The sequence below is a fragment of the Magallana gigas genome, chromosome 5 (assembly GCF_963853765.1).
Source record: "Magallana gigas chromosome 5, xbMagGiga1.1, whole genome shotgun sequence".
In the NCBI taxonomy this organism is placed as follows: domain Eukaryota; kingdom Metazoa; phylum Mollusca; class Bivalvia; order Ostreida; family Ostreidae; genus Magallana; species Magallana gigas.
Window position 1 is genome coordinate 41,576,746 of NC_088857.1, and position 17,956 is coordinate 41,594,701.

The 17,956-nt window shown below is 30.9% G+C and overlaps 1 protein-coding gene across 1 annotated transcript; it reads left to right on the plus strand.

Moving 5' to 3' along the window:
- Positions 1-481: 481 nt before the first annotated feature.
- On the plus strand, positions 482-16,652 carry LOC117681732 (uncharacterized). The gene is made up of 19 exons (XM_066085242.1): positions 482-994; positions 5,786-5,876; positions 6,009-6,172; positions 7,206-7,287; positions 7,364-7,413; positions 8,035-8,126; positions 8,203-8,420; positions 8,609-8,717; positions 9,030-9,097; positions 9,196-9,314; positions 9,588-9,770; positions 10,139-10,327; positions 12,254-12,433; positions 12,632-12,761; positions 13,586-13,694; positions 14,062-14,129; positions 14,256-14,374; positions 14,690-14,872; positions 15,274-16,652. The coding sequence occupies exons 1-19, from the start codon at positions 649-651 to the stop codon at positions 15,456-15,458; spliced, it is 2,685 nt and encodes an 894-aa protein (XP_065941314.1). The 5' UTR covers positions 482-648; the 3' UTR covers positions 15,459-16,652.
- Positions 16,653-17,956: the final 1,304 nt, after the last annotated feature.

The following is a 17,956-nucleotide window of genomic DNA, read 5'->3' on the forward strand; positions in this document are numbered from 1 at the left end:
AGTGGGTTGATTGTCATCATTGAATACATTGAGTAATCAATTAAATTGATACATTAATTGTCATATTGAGACATTCACTAAAGCAAAACATTGATTATACTTTATTGATTTGCATATTGATTGATTGATTGAAATATTGTTTGAATTATTGATTGATTGATTTCATTGATTGATTCATCTTGATTGATTGATTGTTTGGTTCATTGAAGATCTAACATCATAACTACCCAAAAGTCGATGTTGATCATTTAACTTACTCTATTGCTATATTTGCAATATTTTGCATACAATTGAATAGTTTATGATGTACTGATATATTAAAATAAAGCCATGACAGAGACTGCCAATACGGTGTTGTTAATCTATTCTATTGAAATAACATGAAAAATATCGGACGCGATCCGATTTCATGTATTTCATAACTGTTGTCAATGCAACATCTGGGCCCTGATCACAACAAGTAATAAAATTAGGGTGTTTTTTCCTCAAGCTCTGTCGATAATAAACGAGAATTACTGTTGTAGTTGTTTTCTACATTTCATATCTTACATTGGGTCACAGCTACCATGGCGTCCTATTGCACACTCTGCAAAGGTTGTGTTTGGATGTACTGACAGTCAGATAGGACCTGATACTTTTCCCCCATGGATGAACTTTAATGAAAACAGAAACCAAAAGAACAGCTTTACGTTATCATTTTGTCCTATATTCTTTAAAGTCAAAGTGAAACAGGCAAACCGATTGCCAGTGAGACATGATCTTCTGCCCGCGGATGGGCAACTGCAGGTATACACTCGACGGTGGTACGTTTTGACAATGTTTGGGATGGTTAATTTCACACAGAATCTTGTTTGGAACACATGGGGTCCTATTACACAGTCTGCAAAGGCTGTGTTTGGATGGAGTGACAGTCAGATAGGACAGTTTGCCAATATGGGAAACATTGCATACCTTGTCACAGTATTTCCTGTTTGTTACTTGATGGGAAAACTGGGTACGTATTTTATAATTTCTAGATAGGCCATTTCATCGACTGTCCTGTAAATAGCACATTTCATTTTTTAAATTAAAAAAAACCTTGTATTTTAATTTCAATACCAATCTAATAGCCATTTAACCCATTAGGCTATTAATTTTATTCTGAACTTCAGCTAGAATTTTTCAACTTTAGTTTGATCAATGTTAGAGCAGTGTCGTTAACGGGTGATGTAGACTCTTCAGGTATATATGACCCATCTAACCTTAAATATTTGATAGGTATTTGATCACAGATAAGTTTTAATATGTACCAGGTATATAAAAATCAAACTCCTTAATCAAGCGTTTACTCCGATAATACTCTATCTACGTCCATCACTGTGTTTCTGTTTATGTGGACAACACGTGCCGCTTTAGAACTGCACGAGGACGAAGAAGTGCGACAAATACTGTGAAATCATCATTGTTCGTGGAGGACCAATGTTCGTGGCTTTCGTGGATAACCCTTATCCAAGAATTTACCCCCCCCCCCCCCCACGAACAATATGAAAGCATAGGTTTAATATTTAATTACGAAAAAGAACTTGCTACCAACTTGCTACCAACGAAATTACGACCCCACGAACCCGAATAAAGTTGGCTACACACCAACACTGACCCCCACGAATAAAAATGATTCCACAGTACATGTATACACATAAAAGTTTATTTATTTTAAAATCTGGTACATATCTCGTAAGGCTTTTGGAAATTAAATGTATCTGTTTTACACGATGCAAATTATGTTAAAACAATGAATGATTTTTTTAATAACCTACCAGATGAAATAGAAAATGAGATTAATCCGCATATCAAATGGGATTTAATTAAAATACAGATAAGAAATTGAAGTATAATTTTTTTTGTAAACAAAAAGGTAAAACAATAATAAATAAAATTCAACTGATTGAAAGGGAAATTGAAAAAATTGAAAGTTGTGATTGTGCACAAATTAATGTCAAAAAGAAGAGAGAACTAGAAAACGAGTTAGACGAATTATACAAATATAAAGCGAAAGGCGCACAGATCAGATCGAGAGCAAAGTGGATCGATGAAGGGGAAAGAAATACGTCCTACTTTCTTAGGCTTGAAAATAAACACCAATCTCATAATGTAATCAATAAGGTAAATAATAATGGAAATATATACACTCAAACAGATGAAATCTTAAAACAACTTTACTTATTTTATGATGATCTCTATTCGAGTAGACATGTCCCGAATGCGCATATTGAAAACTACTTAAGTGAAATAAATCTTGAAAACAAAATATCAGATAAAGAAAAAGAAATAATTGAAATTTTTCCCACTTTAAAAGAATGTGCTGAGGCAGTTCACAATATGAGACAAAATAAATCTCCAGGCAATGACGGTATACCAGTAGAATTTTATAAAATGTTTTGGAAACACTAAAAAACATATTTTTACAATGCCCTGATACATTCTTTCGAAGAAGGTGAACTTCCACAACACAAAAATGCTCAATTTTATCACTTATATATAAAAAAAGGGTCTCTAGAAAAAATAGAAAACTACAGACCTATCAGTTTAACTAATATAGATTACAAGATCATAGCTTTTGTCTTTGCTAAAAGACTACAAAAAGTAATGGATAATATTATAAATGAAAACCAAACAGGGTATATCAAACGAGATAGATTTTTAGGAAATAATTCTAGACTTATATAAGATATTTAGAGTACTGTGAAATAATAACAAAGATGGCATATATATTACTTTCGCTGATTTTCATCAAGCCTTCGATTCGGTTGAATGGAACTTCCTGTTTAAAACACTACAAAAATTCAATTTCGGGCCGAACTGAATAATATGGATACAAATACTTTGCAAAAACCCATGTTTTTATGTGAAAAATAATGGCTGGCGGTCACGGAAATGTAGAATGGAACGTGGAATAAGACAGGGTTGTCCAGTATCAGCCTTATTATTTTTATTCGTAATGGAAATATTGAATCTAAAAATAAAGAATTGTGGAGATATAAAAGGGTTAAAAATTAATTCGTTAGAAAAAGAAATTAAATGTATACAACATGCTGATGATAGTACATTTACATTGGAAGATCAATTATCATTGGAAAATGCGCTAAACATTTTTAAAAATTTTGGCAAAATGTCGGGCACAAATTTAAATATGACTAAAACGGAATGCATCATTTTAGGACCTCTTAAGGAAAGATTAGATCACCAAACACACGTATATCAAGTAAGAATAAATAAAGGTACTTTAAAATGCTTAGGTATATATGTTGGACTGAACAAAAATATATGTAACGACAAAAATTGGATATGTAAATTAAAGAAATTTGAAAAGATACTGGATTCGTGGAGATGTCGAAAACTTACTATCTTTGGTAAATGTTAAATTGTAAACTCGATTATTCTATCAAAAATCATTTTCACTGCAACGGTTTTAGAAAATCCGGGACATGACTACATTATAAAATTAAATAAACTATTTTTTTCATTTTTATGGGGCAATCGTGAACGCGTAAAAAGGCACACATTAATTCGAGAAATAAAAGAGGGGGGTATAGGAATAATTGACCCAGAAATCAAAATTAAAGCTAATAAAGCAGCTTGGATATCAAAACTTACACAAAATAAGAGTAATTTAAGTAAATTTTTAAATGCACGTTTAGCAAATCATAAGATGAAAATCGAATATATCCTAGAATCAAATGTAACAAACACTTCTGATTTTAATTGTCTGAAAGGACTTTCACAATTCTACAAAGAGGTATTTACTGCATTTAGTGAATGCAAAACTCCATAAAGCATTGATACTATGGACAAAATATTACGGCAGAATATTTGGTAAATACAAGGAAAAGTTTTATATTTTCAGAACTGGTACGAAAGCGGCTTTCCTTGTGAATGATTATGGTTTTAAATCGCTCAATGAAATAGCTACTATATCAAAATCAAAAAGAAATTATCTTTGTGAATATCTAACACTGCAAAACGTTTTTCATTCTAAAATACATAATGATACAAGCAGGAGGAGATATATGAATATCAAAAATGAGTTTCATTTTAAATTACAAGGAGAAATAAAAGATATCGGTAAAACGAAATCTGGCTTCTTCTACAAAATACTACTTGATGACAAATCCAAAAAACCTATCATGGAGAGTAAATGGAAAAATGAATTTAGCGACATAAACTCATTGTGTTGGCGAAAAATATATGATGAAAAAATTGTAAAAATTAATGATAAAAGCATCGCTGAATTTAATTTTAAATTATTGCACAATCTGTTGCCAAATAATCTATACCTTAGCAAATGGAATAAAACTATTGATTAATATTGTACGTATTGTCGAGAAATTGAAAATACAAAACATATGGTTTTCGATTATATACTTGTAAAAAACACCTGGAAAAAGGTTTCTGCTATACTTAAAATCAATATTGCTTGGAAACATCTTGTTTTGGGTTTTATTTATAATGGAAACCAACGCAATGTAGTTTTAAACAATGTAGTATCCTTCATTGCATGTCAAATCTTTAAATACAAAATGAAATGTAAATGTAAAGACAATGTCACAAATGAAGGCATAATTTTATTTTTAAGGTCATCGCTTGCAAGCTTTATCCTTGTAAATCAGCAAGCACAAACTGTCAATTTTGATTATTGTATACTTAGAACTCTTTCTGAAAGGCTGTAAATTGTAAAATAAGAATAATAATAAATTAATATTGTATAATTAGTATTAGAATATAATGAACTAGAGGGCGACCTGGCCCTCGTAAATTCATGCGGTATAGGACAAAAAGAGCTGTGACTGTAGAAGCAAGTCCTAACGCATAGTATCGCATTATATTTTGCATTTTATATTTTCTATAATCACAATTGTCAATTTCTATTATATTTGTAAATTGCAGATAAATTATGACCAAGAAATGTTTTCATATTTTTTTTTCAATAAATCTTTGCATAAGAAAAATGATAAATTCACACTGGTTAGATATGTGTATGATGTACTATGATTTAAATTATATTACTTCACTTTATTAACTTCATTTTGTAAAAATACAAATGTATAAGGTATTTTCATATTTTTGTTACATAGTTATCGATCCAAGGGGCCCCTTATTGTTGATGAAGTCACGTGACCAATTTTTTAAAGTTTGTAATTTTTCCGCATCAAAAATACTATGCCTAATAGGCAAACGAGGATCGATATCGCTGTGTATGGAATCCCTTAAAATTGTAATTGGAAGAAAAGTTAACTCTTTATCAACAGAACATAGGGAAGGTTAAAAACTGTGTTTAAAAGTTTTAATGCAGTTTTAAAACCGAATCATCAAAAATACGCCGTGTATATTTTCACGCATCTCTCCATCTAAGTTTATATTCATACATCTGTCCCTAATGTAAAGGACTAAATCCATGTTTAGCTATATATGGCCCTGTGATATCTCAAAAATTAAACTAGATCAAAATGATATAAAAATTGTGTTATGCGTTAGTCTAGACCTGATACTATTTTGACATGCCAGAATTTCCCCGCCAAAACGTCTGCTTGCAAAAATATTTTTTAGAATATTTTTAATACAATATTAATTGCTTTTGACGTTAGGCCGATTTTGACTAAACATGGATTTAGTCCTTTACACAGAATACACGTACATGATTCATAAAATGTGTAAAATCTGCTTCTTTTATTTCTCTTTGTATTTTCGCATGCATAAACAGATTTCTTTTACTGACTTCATGAAGCGTAACTTTTTCTTTGAATTACAGGGTTACGTTTTTCAATCCTTGGCTGTACTCTTTTGATATTCATTGGAACAGGATTGAGATGTATAACGTATGAAAAAGAAGCAGCAACATGGTAAATTAGAACAAAAATCTGATAAAAGCATATTTCTGAATTTTTTTATTGCACTGTTGAACGTGTAAATGAATATCAACAACAATGTCTTTAACATTTGCTATATGATGGAATAATTGTGCAATCAACTAGGTTATCCTATGTGTGTTCAGTATTGAATGGAATAGGAGGAATAGTGCCCTTTGCAGGACCATCATTAGTGGCCAACACTTGGTTTCCACTCAGTGAGCGTGCAACAGCCACTGCAGTGTCATCAACTTTCATGTACATGGGCGTTGGACTTTCCTTTATCATTGGTGAGAATCTTTTTTGTCATGAAGAATTTTAGTATCAATAATAGGTGAATTACAAAGACTTGAATAGTCAGTATGTGGAAAAATACTAGAAAGCTACAAAAATATCTTTCTTTTTGTAAATACAGGGTATCTAAGCTAAGAAAAAAAGATTTTTTTTATGTTTTATGATGGAAAATAGAAAATGTTGAGAATGTGATAATTATGTTTACGGCATGCAGTCATTTTTCTGACCCTCTTGTATATTTTCTCCTTTTCGAAAATTTTGTATTGTTCAATAAATTGGTCAAGATATATATCATAAAATTTTATCGTCAGTGAGCATTGCATGAACTTAACATTGGAAATGGAATACAAAAACTTATAAGCAATTGAAAGTCACAAAACGAGTGACGCATAGATTATTCTTTTTTAAAAGATACTATTTTTCTTTTACTAATCCGTAGATTTTCATAATGTTTACCCAAGGAAATTGATGATTAAAAATAAATTACAAAAATCACAGTAATTACGAATTTTGTTAAAATAAAAAATGGAAAGAAACATTACGTTAATTGACTCACACATAAGAAATATTTTTGATTTTATCATAATGATTCGATTGTCAGTGAAATTAAAAATGAAACCTTATAAACGAAGAAGACGATCAAAGTTTAGAAACTGACACATAACAATACGACTGGTGAAATAATTAATATCGCCTGGTCTGCGGTCAAATTATAAGCATTCTGTATATCGGTTAAACTATAACCCGTTCAGTTCAATTATTTCTTCAAAGATCTTAATTCTGCTAATCGGGAAAACCTCGAGAAAATTTTGAAGTTTTAGATAAAAAAGAGCCTTAGTTAAACTCAATGGTTCCTGACAGCGACTCATAAAATACGCAACACCCCTCATTTAATCCTTATTTGGACATTTTCAAATCACTTTTCGCATACATGTCATCATATCTAATGTTTTTAGTGATATATAGATCAGACGTGTAATATTAGAATGACAATGCGCAAAAGTAATGCCAATCATTTCATGGTTTTAGGATCTGAATGGGTTCCATCCCATTTGGAGGTAAACTCTACGGGTGATGTTGGCTTTACTGCAGATATTGAATCCATAAGTAGGTCAGTTGTTTGACAATTTCTGTAATAGTTAATAGAAACGTTATGCTGATGTAAATAATGTTAATTCTCTGTGTAGGCTATCATCTTCGAATTCAGATACAGCCATGTATACATCAAATCATTCAGGTACGAAAACATTCAATGCTTTTCATGTCTTTCTTTCTTAAAAATGAAAACAGGCTACAATTTTTCATACCAAATATTTTCTGTTATCGTTGTCATCTGTAATGTTTCATATTCAATTTTAATAAAATAAACATCAAGCGTCGTGTATTTTTTTGTTAACTTGATAATAGTATACTATTACAAATAGTACAACAGAAAAGCAACCCGTCAAATTTGAAATTCAATTATAAGATAAATACTTACTTTAGGCATCTCCTCTTGAGCAGAAATCAGAAAATAAAGATATCAAAATCGCAATAAAAGAATTAAAAGTATTTTTTTAAAGTGCCTCTAACTCTAGATACTAGTAATAAAGGTTGCGACGATCGCCCTACGACAATATAGTTACTAGTATTACGAATACAGAAAACTTATTTCATAAGAATGTGTGACAACTGACACAGAAAGCTTAAAGTGTATACATGAATATCTTCTTAAATCTGTTCTTTACTTCGTCAGTACATTATATCAAATACTTGCCTGTAGATTACTTCTTTAAATGCTGATAAAACATCGACACTAATGGTAAATAATCAAAATTTGTGAATCTCAAATTATTAAATGATGATGTGGTATTTCTAGTTAAAGTAATCAACATGGATTCAATGCGAACAGATATTATGAATTTGCTGTATTCTGGTATGTATTGTGAAAAAAATATTTTTACTTTAATATGTACTTAAATGTTGAAAAATTAAGTATATATTTGAAAATTTTCTGTCAACATTGTTTTTCTCACTAATATTTTAAAGCATTATTAACAGAATAAAAGCAGCTATCAATTTTAAATGTCACATTCAACAAAAGGCTTTGGATTGCTTCGGTTTATTTTTGGTAGAGTGCGGCCTCGCTGGTTTGATCTTTTTACTCTGTCTTTTGTATCTTCCCGCCAAACCTCCAACACCACCAAGTACGTCTGCTTCTGTGCAGAGAACCAACTACAAGGAATCTCTTGGAAGTGTGGCTAGGTATGGGTATTGTTGTTATCAATCCAAACACTTGTACCGATTTCTCGATATTCCCATTCCATTTCATTGAAAAGATTCATTTAGACACAGCAACGATTGAGCTATTGCAGTTTAAAATGCAACATTCGCAGAAACACATCTTCGTGCGTGTTATTCAATAATTGAGTATACTCTCAAAACATTTAAAGGAACAAATCTCTCATATTGTTGGGTTTGGCCAATGCAATACCTAAAGGAGTATTTGGAAGCTGGCAGGCTGTATTAGATGTGTTATTAGACCCAGTCGGTATGAATCAAGTAAGTACAAATGTCTCCAGATTGCCTTCTGGCTCGCGAAAACCAATATTATAAAGGTTAAAGGATTATTTTTTAGGGTTTTGTTTTCCAAGTTGATCTAGAATGTCTATAAGGATTCATTTTTCTCTGTAATACAAAAATATTACAATTATAGTCGGGGTTTAGCAAATTACATTCATACTGAAATCTTAAAGCATAAAGACAGTTTATAAGCAGTTTATGGACCCTGAACTTCAAGCAAAGAAAATTAATTTGTCCCCTTAGACTAAAGTATACAAGCGAAATGCTGTGTTTTCTCAATAATATTTTAAGAGTGAAGCCGGATGGTTAGGATTCTACATGACAGCAGCTGGAGGCGTGTCTGGACTTCTTATTGGGAGGTATTTTGGACACGAACATCTTTTGTAATCATGTTTATCGGGTTGAATGACAATTCATAAATAGCTGTGATAGTTATCTGTTTTAAATTTTGTTGCAGATTTTCAGATATATTTTTGAGACGCACTAAATTCTTTTTAATCCTGATGAATGGCGGAGCAGTCCTAGGCTATGTGTGGTTTTCTCTCATGAGCTCTGCAATCATACCTATCTCTAAAGGTATCATTGTTTCAAGTTTATGAATTTAAGAGTAAGTGTTATCATTCTCTTTATCAATAAATACGTTTTTTGAAAGATTGAATTTCCGTTTCCAAGTGATAGTGATCACCACTTGTTATCTAGATGATACCACGATTTAAAATTACTGTGCAGACGCGGTTGTTCAAAAGTTACCTTATCGTATTTTAGTAGAGTATTTTATAAAAATATAGAAACTTTGTCACATTTGATGTAAAAGATGGTAAAAAATCAACAAAATATGATTTCTTGCAGTTGAAATCTACATATCAGCAATCATCGGAGGAATGTTTATCAACGGCTCTTTTCCGTTGGTTTACGAGATGGGATCTGAGTTGGCATTCCCCGTGTCGGAGGCAGTAGTTGGGGGACTCTTGACATGTTTCATGGAGATTTTCGGAATTTTTTTCCTACTGGTTCTTATGATCCCAAACATAGGTATGATTTGTCATTACATGTAAAATGTTGTATTTGAACATCACATGTACAACGTATACGGCTGCAAAGAATAAGAAACTGCAAACTTTAAATTGATGAAATAGAGATGGACATTGCACCCATGCTAAATCCTTCAGAAATATTATTTGTATATAATATGCTTTGTATGTGCTAAAGTGCAAATACTTTATGATGACTTAACCATACATAGAAGTTGCGACAAAATAAAGACTCATTCTAAGCTAATTAAGCATAAAATCTGTAAATAAGTACAATTCTACAATTCATCATAACCAAATCTATAAAAGTATATTGTTTTATGATAGATAATATCAAAAATGCAATTCATATTTGTTGTTTAATTATAGGAACTAGCTGGATGAACTGGTCCTTATCAGGAAGTCTACTTCTAGGATTTGTTCTACTCTTCTTGTTTCCAGCACGCTATAGACGAACTGACATAGATAATGTCGTCGTCCATGTTAATGCCGAAGACAAATATGACGACTCTGTTAACAGAAACACAATAACGGGACACCCAGCAAGATATGATGAATGAATATTGTCTAAAATGTGTCTTAATAAGGTCGATCGGTTGATATAAATAGATTTAATCTGCAAATTTGTATGTATTTAGAAATTTATTGGTTATAAACATTCAACCTAAGTTGAAAAATAATAAAGAATGCTGTAGTTGAATATTTCACGTGGTCGTAATTTGAAAAGAGTGCGTGTTTTACAAACATCGATACATTATGTACATGTAGTATTCTAGTTCATAACGATTATGGACATTAATCAGTTTTTAGTTTGAAACAATTGAGCCCCAATAAAATACAGAAAGATTTTAATTCAAGCCATTTCCATACGTTTTATTTCAGTCTTTTGATTGCATTTTAATTTTTTTATTATAACATTGATATGTAGTAAAGAAAATATATTGCAGGTAAGTCTCATTTTGTAGTTGATAAAAATACAACTTTGTTCTCGGAACGACCTTTTGTTTGATTTTGGTATAAGGATATTCCAATATCCCTCTTTCAACGGTATGATGTAAACTCTTCAGCAATAAACTTTTATAAAATCTTTCTTTTACTATAGTTACATCAGCAATTGTGTTGAAGTACTATTAATGTAGATTCAAGTAATTTCAAACCTTTGCCTAAAGAGAAAGTCTACATTAGAATAGGCGGATAACAGATTGAATTCTGCTTTTAAATTAGCTTACCCTCTTTTTTAACCCCCCCCCCCCTTCATTTTTCTTTATTTAGATATCAAACCGAATATTGCTCATGTTAAATCTATCAAGAATAAGGATAGAATGACAAACAACTAATGAAGTCTGCAGTAAATTTTAAGTAAATTGCTGATGGATCCCTTAAGAAGGGTAAATTTAATGTGACATCTTACCTTAGAAAAAGGGCAAAAATGGTTAGGAAAAACACATTTCTGAATGTAATATTAAATTCACCATTGACCCATATCATCACCTTACAGAGACGCAAATGCTGTATCGCAAAATACAGGACATGAAAAAGAAATTAACGCAAAAAAGAGATAAAGTCGGGCTATTAAAACAATTATTGAAGCATGAGCTTGAACGTTCCAATTTTACCAAGTTTTAAAAAGATATTACATGCATGTGGAAGATCTTTTCACGCTGCAGATATTCAATAATGTACTAAGAGTTGTCTTTCATGTCTTTCCTTTTATACATGGAAGAAATAATAATATATTCAGAAATTCCGAACATCTGATGTGCGATAACTATTTTTTGGGAACAGGATTATCATTTAATTGAATCATTTAAAATAGAACCAGAGGCCAATACCAACATTGGATTTCCTTGAATAGATGTGTATAAGAAATTAAAAAAGAACAATAGTGAAAGAATACTTCTTGTTAAAAATAATGTTTTGATCAATTATGGCCAAGAGGCACACAAATTTTTCAATTTGAATTACAGCATATCCTATTCTTTAAGTACAAATTTGCAAAGGACTATAATTAAAGCTGGGCCAGCTGCTGATGAAATGTTTTTTATGTATGCAAAACATTTGATTAAATATCATCATTGACATGACAAAAGGATTACATTCTTGTATAGTATTTTGGTTTTGATTCTGGTGGTTACCAAAATGATGACAAATCAATTATTGAAACCCGGAGGTCAACATTTGTTAAAGTTATAAAAAAAAAACCCTCAAACACTTGTATAAATTCGATATATAACCCCTTTATAAAACAAATTTTCAATGTGAACACTTTTAATTCTTGTAAATTAAGAAAAATATAAGAGCTACAAATTATCACCTTGAATCAGTCTTGAATTTATTCCCATATCTATAACTTTGTCAATAAAAAATTAGAGCAATGAAAAACCAGTAGTATTCAGTTCATTCAAACAGCGTGCATGCACACTTTTTTCTGAACTATATTGGGTCTAGACATTCATAAAAATACATAGTTAATCTTATTTTAATTTGTTTTCTTTCCATTTATCTTTATCTCCTCTGCTTTGACTTACAAATCCTGGGCAACAATAACAAACATATTGTATCAAAACACTGGATGTTATCAATATCAATACATTTTTCTCTCAGATGAAGAAGTAACCAATCTGGTTGCAATGAGGACAGACATCATGAATATGCTGTATTCTGGTTTGTTTCTTTGATTTTTTTCTTTTACTTTTTTCAAAAAAGTATTTGAGTGATGTTACACATAGAAGTACCAATGGCAAAATGTTTAACCATTAACAATTACATGGAATTCAAAAAATTTCTATGTCTTTTCACAAATAGGCATTGATAAAAACAAATAAATCAAAATGTCACTATTGGTACTGTTTATTTTGGCAGAATGTGGCCTCACTGGTTTGCTCTTTCTGTTTAGTCTTCTGTATCTTCCCGCCAAACCGCCAACACCACCAAGTACGTCTGCTTCTGTCCAGAGAACCAACTATAAGGAATCTCTTAGAAGTGTGGCTAGGTATGGATAATAATCTAAGTGTTATCAAACTATATACTTGTACTAACGTGGATTTTTATATATTTTAGGGTTCTCATTTTTTGTAAATTTTTGCAAAAATACAGATTTTTTTCTGGGCGTAGTTTTGTAGATAAACAATTATTATGAAGGAAAAAGAAACAAACAAGGCAAGATGAACTCCTGTTGCTCTACTGCTGTATTCTATGATCATAAGTGTATTAACAGACTAAAAGCAGTATTTAGTTAATGCAATGATTACTTTTAAAGTCATACATATAAACACTGATATCTTGAATACAATGGATATGTCAAAGTGATTTATAAGTCCCAACCAAATATTTTTTATTAATAAGTATTTTACCCCTGATGTCTCGAAGATTCAGATATCTGTAAGTTTTCAAACTGTCTCATCTAGTTTGAGATCATAACGAAGTTTGACTGTAATTGCAATTCTGAAGTTTTGAATGCTAAAAGTAATTTTATGTTACATTAAGTTTGTGTGCTGAGTGTATCTGAAAAAGGTAAATTAAAAAATATACTGCAATAGCTATGCAGACATTTATGTATATAAACAATCTGTTACGATTCAGTAGATTGACAAATGTACTGTAAATTCATAAATAAGAAGTCCAATTGGATTCAGATATAAGTATGAAGATTTTGTACTATTTTTACAAGTGCTACTATGCAGTCATATAAATTATAGTCTGTTCCAGGTTTCTGTTTCCTAGCTTGTTTAACTGTTTGTTGATTTCCATATTCACATATCTTTCAATGAAGAACATCTGAAATTATGTTATACTTTTCATAATGAACATTAACAGGAATGGATCTCTCATCATGTTGTGTTTCGCCATTGCCATACCCAATGGAGTGTTTGGAAGTTGGCAAGCTGTATTGGATGTGCTACTGGACCCAGTTGGGTTAGATCAAGTGAGAACAATAAAATAATTAGGAAAAAGGAGGTAATATTTCAGAATGATCATAGATTAAGATTTCTTTTTGTGATTGAAGCAACATCATCACTATAAAACCCTTACAATGCTTTCTCAGACCTTTGGGAATTGAGAATTTGTGGATTTTATAGCACTCCTACATGTATCTCTTGATTAATACCTTTGTTCAAATAACGATTTAATGGAAGTAATCATCAAGCAACTTTCAATTTTTCCTACAGTTCTGGAAACCTGTATTTTTTGACAACCTTTAATAGTATATCCTTACAAACCTCACAATATAAAGTATGTGCCAGGAATTGGTTGATATCTACATTGTGAATGTTGTTTTCAAACAATTTCAGAGTGAAGCTGGATGGCTGGGGTTCTACATGACGATTGATGGGGGTGTGTCCGGGCTTCTTATTGGAAGGTATTGTTTATTTAAATCTACAGAGTATGACTCGCTGGAGCATATATTCTTTTTTTCTTTAATCATTCAATGCCTGAAAGAGTCTCTGGTCATGTTTTTTTAAACATGTATAACATTTTGTTGTAGATTTTCAGATATATTTTTGAGAAACACCAAGTTCTTTTTAATCTTGATGAATGGCGCAGCAACTCTAGCTTACGTTTGGTTTTCTCTTATGAGCTCTGGAATCATACCTATCTCTAAAGGTATCAGTGCATATCTCATCTTTAAGAGTACGAAATAAATTGATCATTGGTGACTTGGACAACACTTTAAATGAAAAAAAAATCATTATTCAAATGCTATTTTGGGCAATTTTGCGTGAAGAATGTCCCCTTTTGTAGAATATTTACTGTGTTTAACATTGAACATGTAGCTTGCAGTTGCTTTCCTGTAAATTGTTTTGTAATTCCAGTTACATGTTATCTACTAAATTAATATGTAACAGTGAGAAACATTTTCATCTAAGCAAAATACAAAACTCCCCCAAAACTAACATAAAATGTTATCATTCCTTGCAGTTCAAATTTACATTGCAACAATCATCGGAGGAATGTTAATCAATGCCTCTCTTCCTTTGGCTTTCGAGATGGGATCTGAGTTGGCATTCCCTGTGTCAGAGGGGATAGTGGGGGGACTCCTTACTTGTTTGATCAACCTGTATGGAATCATATTCCTACTGGTGCTTCTAATTCCAGACATAGGTATGTTTTTATCATTGCTGATTTGCATATAATTATGATGCTACAGATATTTATCACATGTACATCATTCATCTACAGAGGACAAGAAATAACAATTTGAACAAAAATATCTAATGTTCTACGAGGCCTTAGAAACGCCATTTGTTAGATATTACATTTTAGAAGATGATATGGGGATTTTTTGACAAAGAACCGTGTACTTATGTAACTAGAATGACAGGTACTTACATGTATGCCATAATTATTGTAACCATCATTGTTTAATAAATAAAAGGTGGATACTTTCAAATTGATTTAGATGTAGAAAATCACGCGAGGCAAACTCAAATTGACTAGAGGATATAGACCATAAAATAAAAATAATTTGGTCATAATCAAACTCAAAGCTTGTGTGATTTCAGGGACGAGTTGGATGAACTGGTTCCTAGCAGGAAGTGTGCTTTTAGGATTTGTTCTACTCTTCTTGTTTCCGGCACGGTATAGACGAACTGATATAGATGTTGTAGTCCAAGTTAATGATGATGAAACAGATAATAGTCCCAATATCAGTACTACAATAAAGGAAAGGTCAACAATATATGAATAATGTTTATAATTTATTTCTATTACTATGTACTTTGATCATTAATTTATTCCATTGAAGGATGTATATGATCTGAGATTGGTTACATGGACAGTCACTTTATATATAGAAGTTCATTTAAATAATGTAATAAAACAAAGCAGTGAGTAATGATACAATAAGGAATTGATAGATGATTGGCAATTTACAGAACTTATGCTGATCTATTACTTTTTTTTTAAATTAAAGCTTGGAAGTTTCATATGTTTCATTTGTTGACATAAAATGAGATTTTCTCTGTATTTAAAGCAATTTGTTAACTGAAAGGAATATTCCCAAATTCTTTTCATGATTAATTCAGTGTTATTAAAAATATCATTATTGGTTCATTTTGGAAAGAATTGCCTTTTCCCGTTTAATTCCTTTATTTATATTCAACAGTTCCTGCTAATATTGTACCATAAAATTATTCATGATTGTAGAAGCAGAAACATTTGATAATAACATTAAAAGAATTTACATTAGCAAATGTGCTGTACATATTTATTGATTAAACAGGCAATGAAACATATTTAGATTTGAAACAAACACAACGCCACTATTTCTTATCTTCCGTTCTTTCAATTCTGTACTAAAGAATGTTAAGGTTATTTTTTTTTAAATATATCTTATTATTACCTAATCAAAGGGATTTTGTTGTTTTATTACATATTATTAGTAAATATTTGCTACTATTTTGTATGTGTATGCAGTTTTCTCAGTTTTGACCTAACGATATGCTTCCTTCGATATATCTCTGAGAATGTATCGTAACGTTATAAGTGAATTTTATTGAGTCGGCCTCGAGCAATTATAGATCGTACTTAGCTGTTCCCTGCACCTCGGGAAAAATATTCGGGTCTATTGACTACTCAAGCATTAAAAAATTGTTTATACTTACACAGTTAGATAATGTGCAGAATATTTTTATTTTAATATATTTGAATGTATTATATGTGTATCTTACTTTTAATCACACATTATACAGAGATATTTATTCAGTGTTTCAAGATGGTAATCTTTGCTGTGATAAGATACTTAATATTCTTATTTTTTGTTATGTATACAAAGAAAGTGGTTTAATTTGACAAATTTTGTTACACTATGTTGATTTCTTCCTATTTCGTCTTTATTGATGTTAAAAAATTGATTTTAATAAAGAGAAAATATTGCACTGAGTATTTGTACTTGTTTTATTTTTAAGTTTCCAAACTTTGTGCCAAAGCTTTTCTTATTAAATACGACAACATAGACTATGAAAACTTTTGAAAGCCACCTGATGCACAGTAAAAGGTTAAACTTTGATTTAGCTTTTGTGTATATTTGTTTTGTTTTTTGTATTTGTTTTTTAAACATTTATTTAATATAATATATTAGTATCGAATGGAATTAGGCAGCAGGCACATCCTATTTTAGCCCCCTTCCCTGTATATATTTGTTGACAATCATTCGTCTTGGATTATCATTTTACGTACATGTTACTTTAATGAGTTACTCATTAGCTACTTGATTAAAATGATAACTTAATATTTAGTTTAATCCCTCGTTTTATCGTATTATTTCATTGCATACTATCTATGTATACATCGTCAGGTAGAATCAGACAATACATCGTCAAACTCGTTTTAAATTATACTCCACGCTAAGTCTACTTGTGTCGAACTCTCGGAGGTTTAACGAGTCTAGATCCAACAAGAGATCCTCATTGTTGACACAATTTTGGACTTTACCAGAGCGTTTTGTAATATTGCCAGATGAGACTATATTAACTTATTCTTTCAGGATTGGCCTCATTTTTTTTTTGGTATGGAAGTTCTAGAAGAATTGTCTTCTTTAAAGGGAAGTTAGGGATATTTAGATGCAAACAGCCTTTACCGTTTTAAGTTTATAAACATTTCTCTATTACTGTAACTTTCTCAGATCTTACTTTTCTGGAATCACAACGTTGTGTTTCCTTTTTGAACATTTTATCCATGTCAGGTGTTTCTTTGAATATCAACTCAATACATCTTCTATACTCTTGGTTTAACTGCAATTTAGTTTCCAGTTTTCTTATATATTGCTTAATCATTTTCAGCATTATATATCATATAATTTTTCACATTTGATACTTGCTGAAATTCAACATGTGTTTTTTCCTGTGTAATTTTAATTTATAAAAGCAGAGATGGTCTTGAAGTAATGGTATGGCGAAATTCCTGTTGCATAATGTAAATGTATGTCATGAGGAAGCGTCAAACCATTTATATAAAATGTTTCGGTATTAAAGAGATTTATATTTGTGCAGCCTGCTCCCTTATTGCTCTCATTTATTTCTGTATTATATGTTGAAAGTAAGTATCTATGTCGAATGCTGTAATATTTTTTACGTTTTGGCAGTAGCATCTCTTATCATGATCTTGACACTATTAGTTTTGTAAGCCTCAATGGTGTTATTGTTTTAGTATGTTTTATTTTGATTTTTTAGATAAAAATGTAGGATA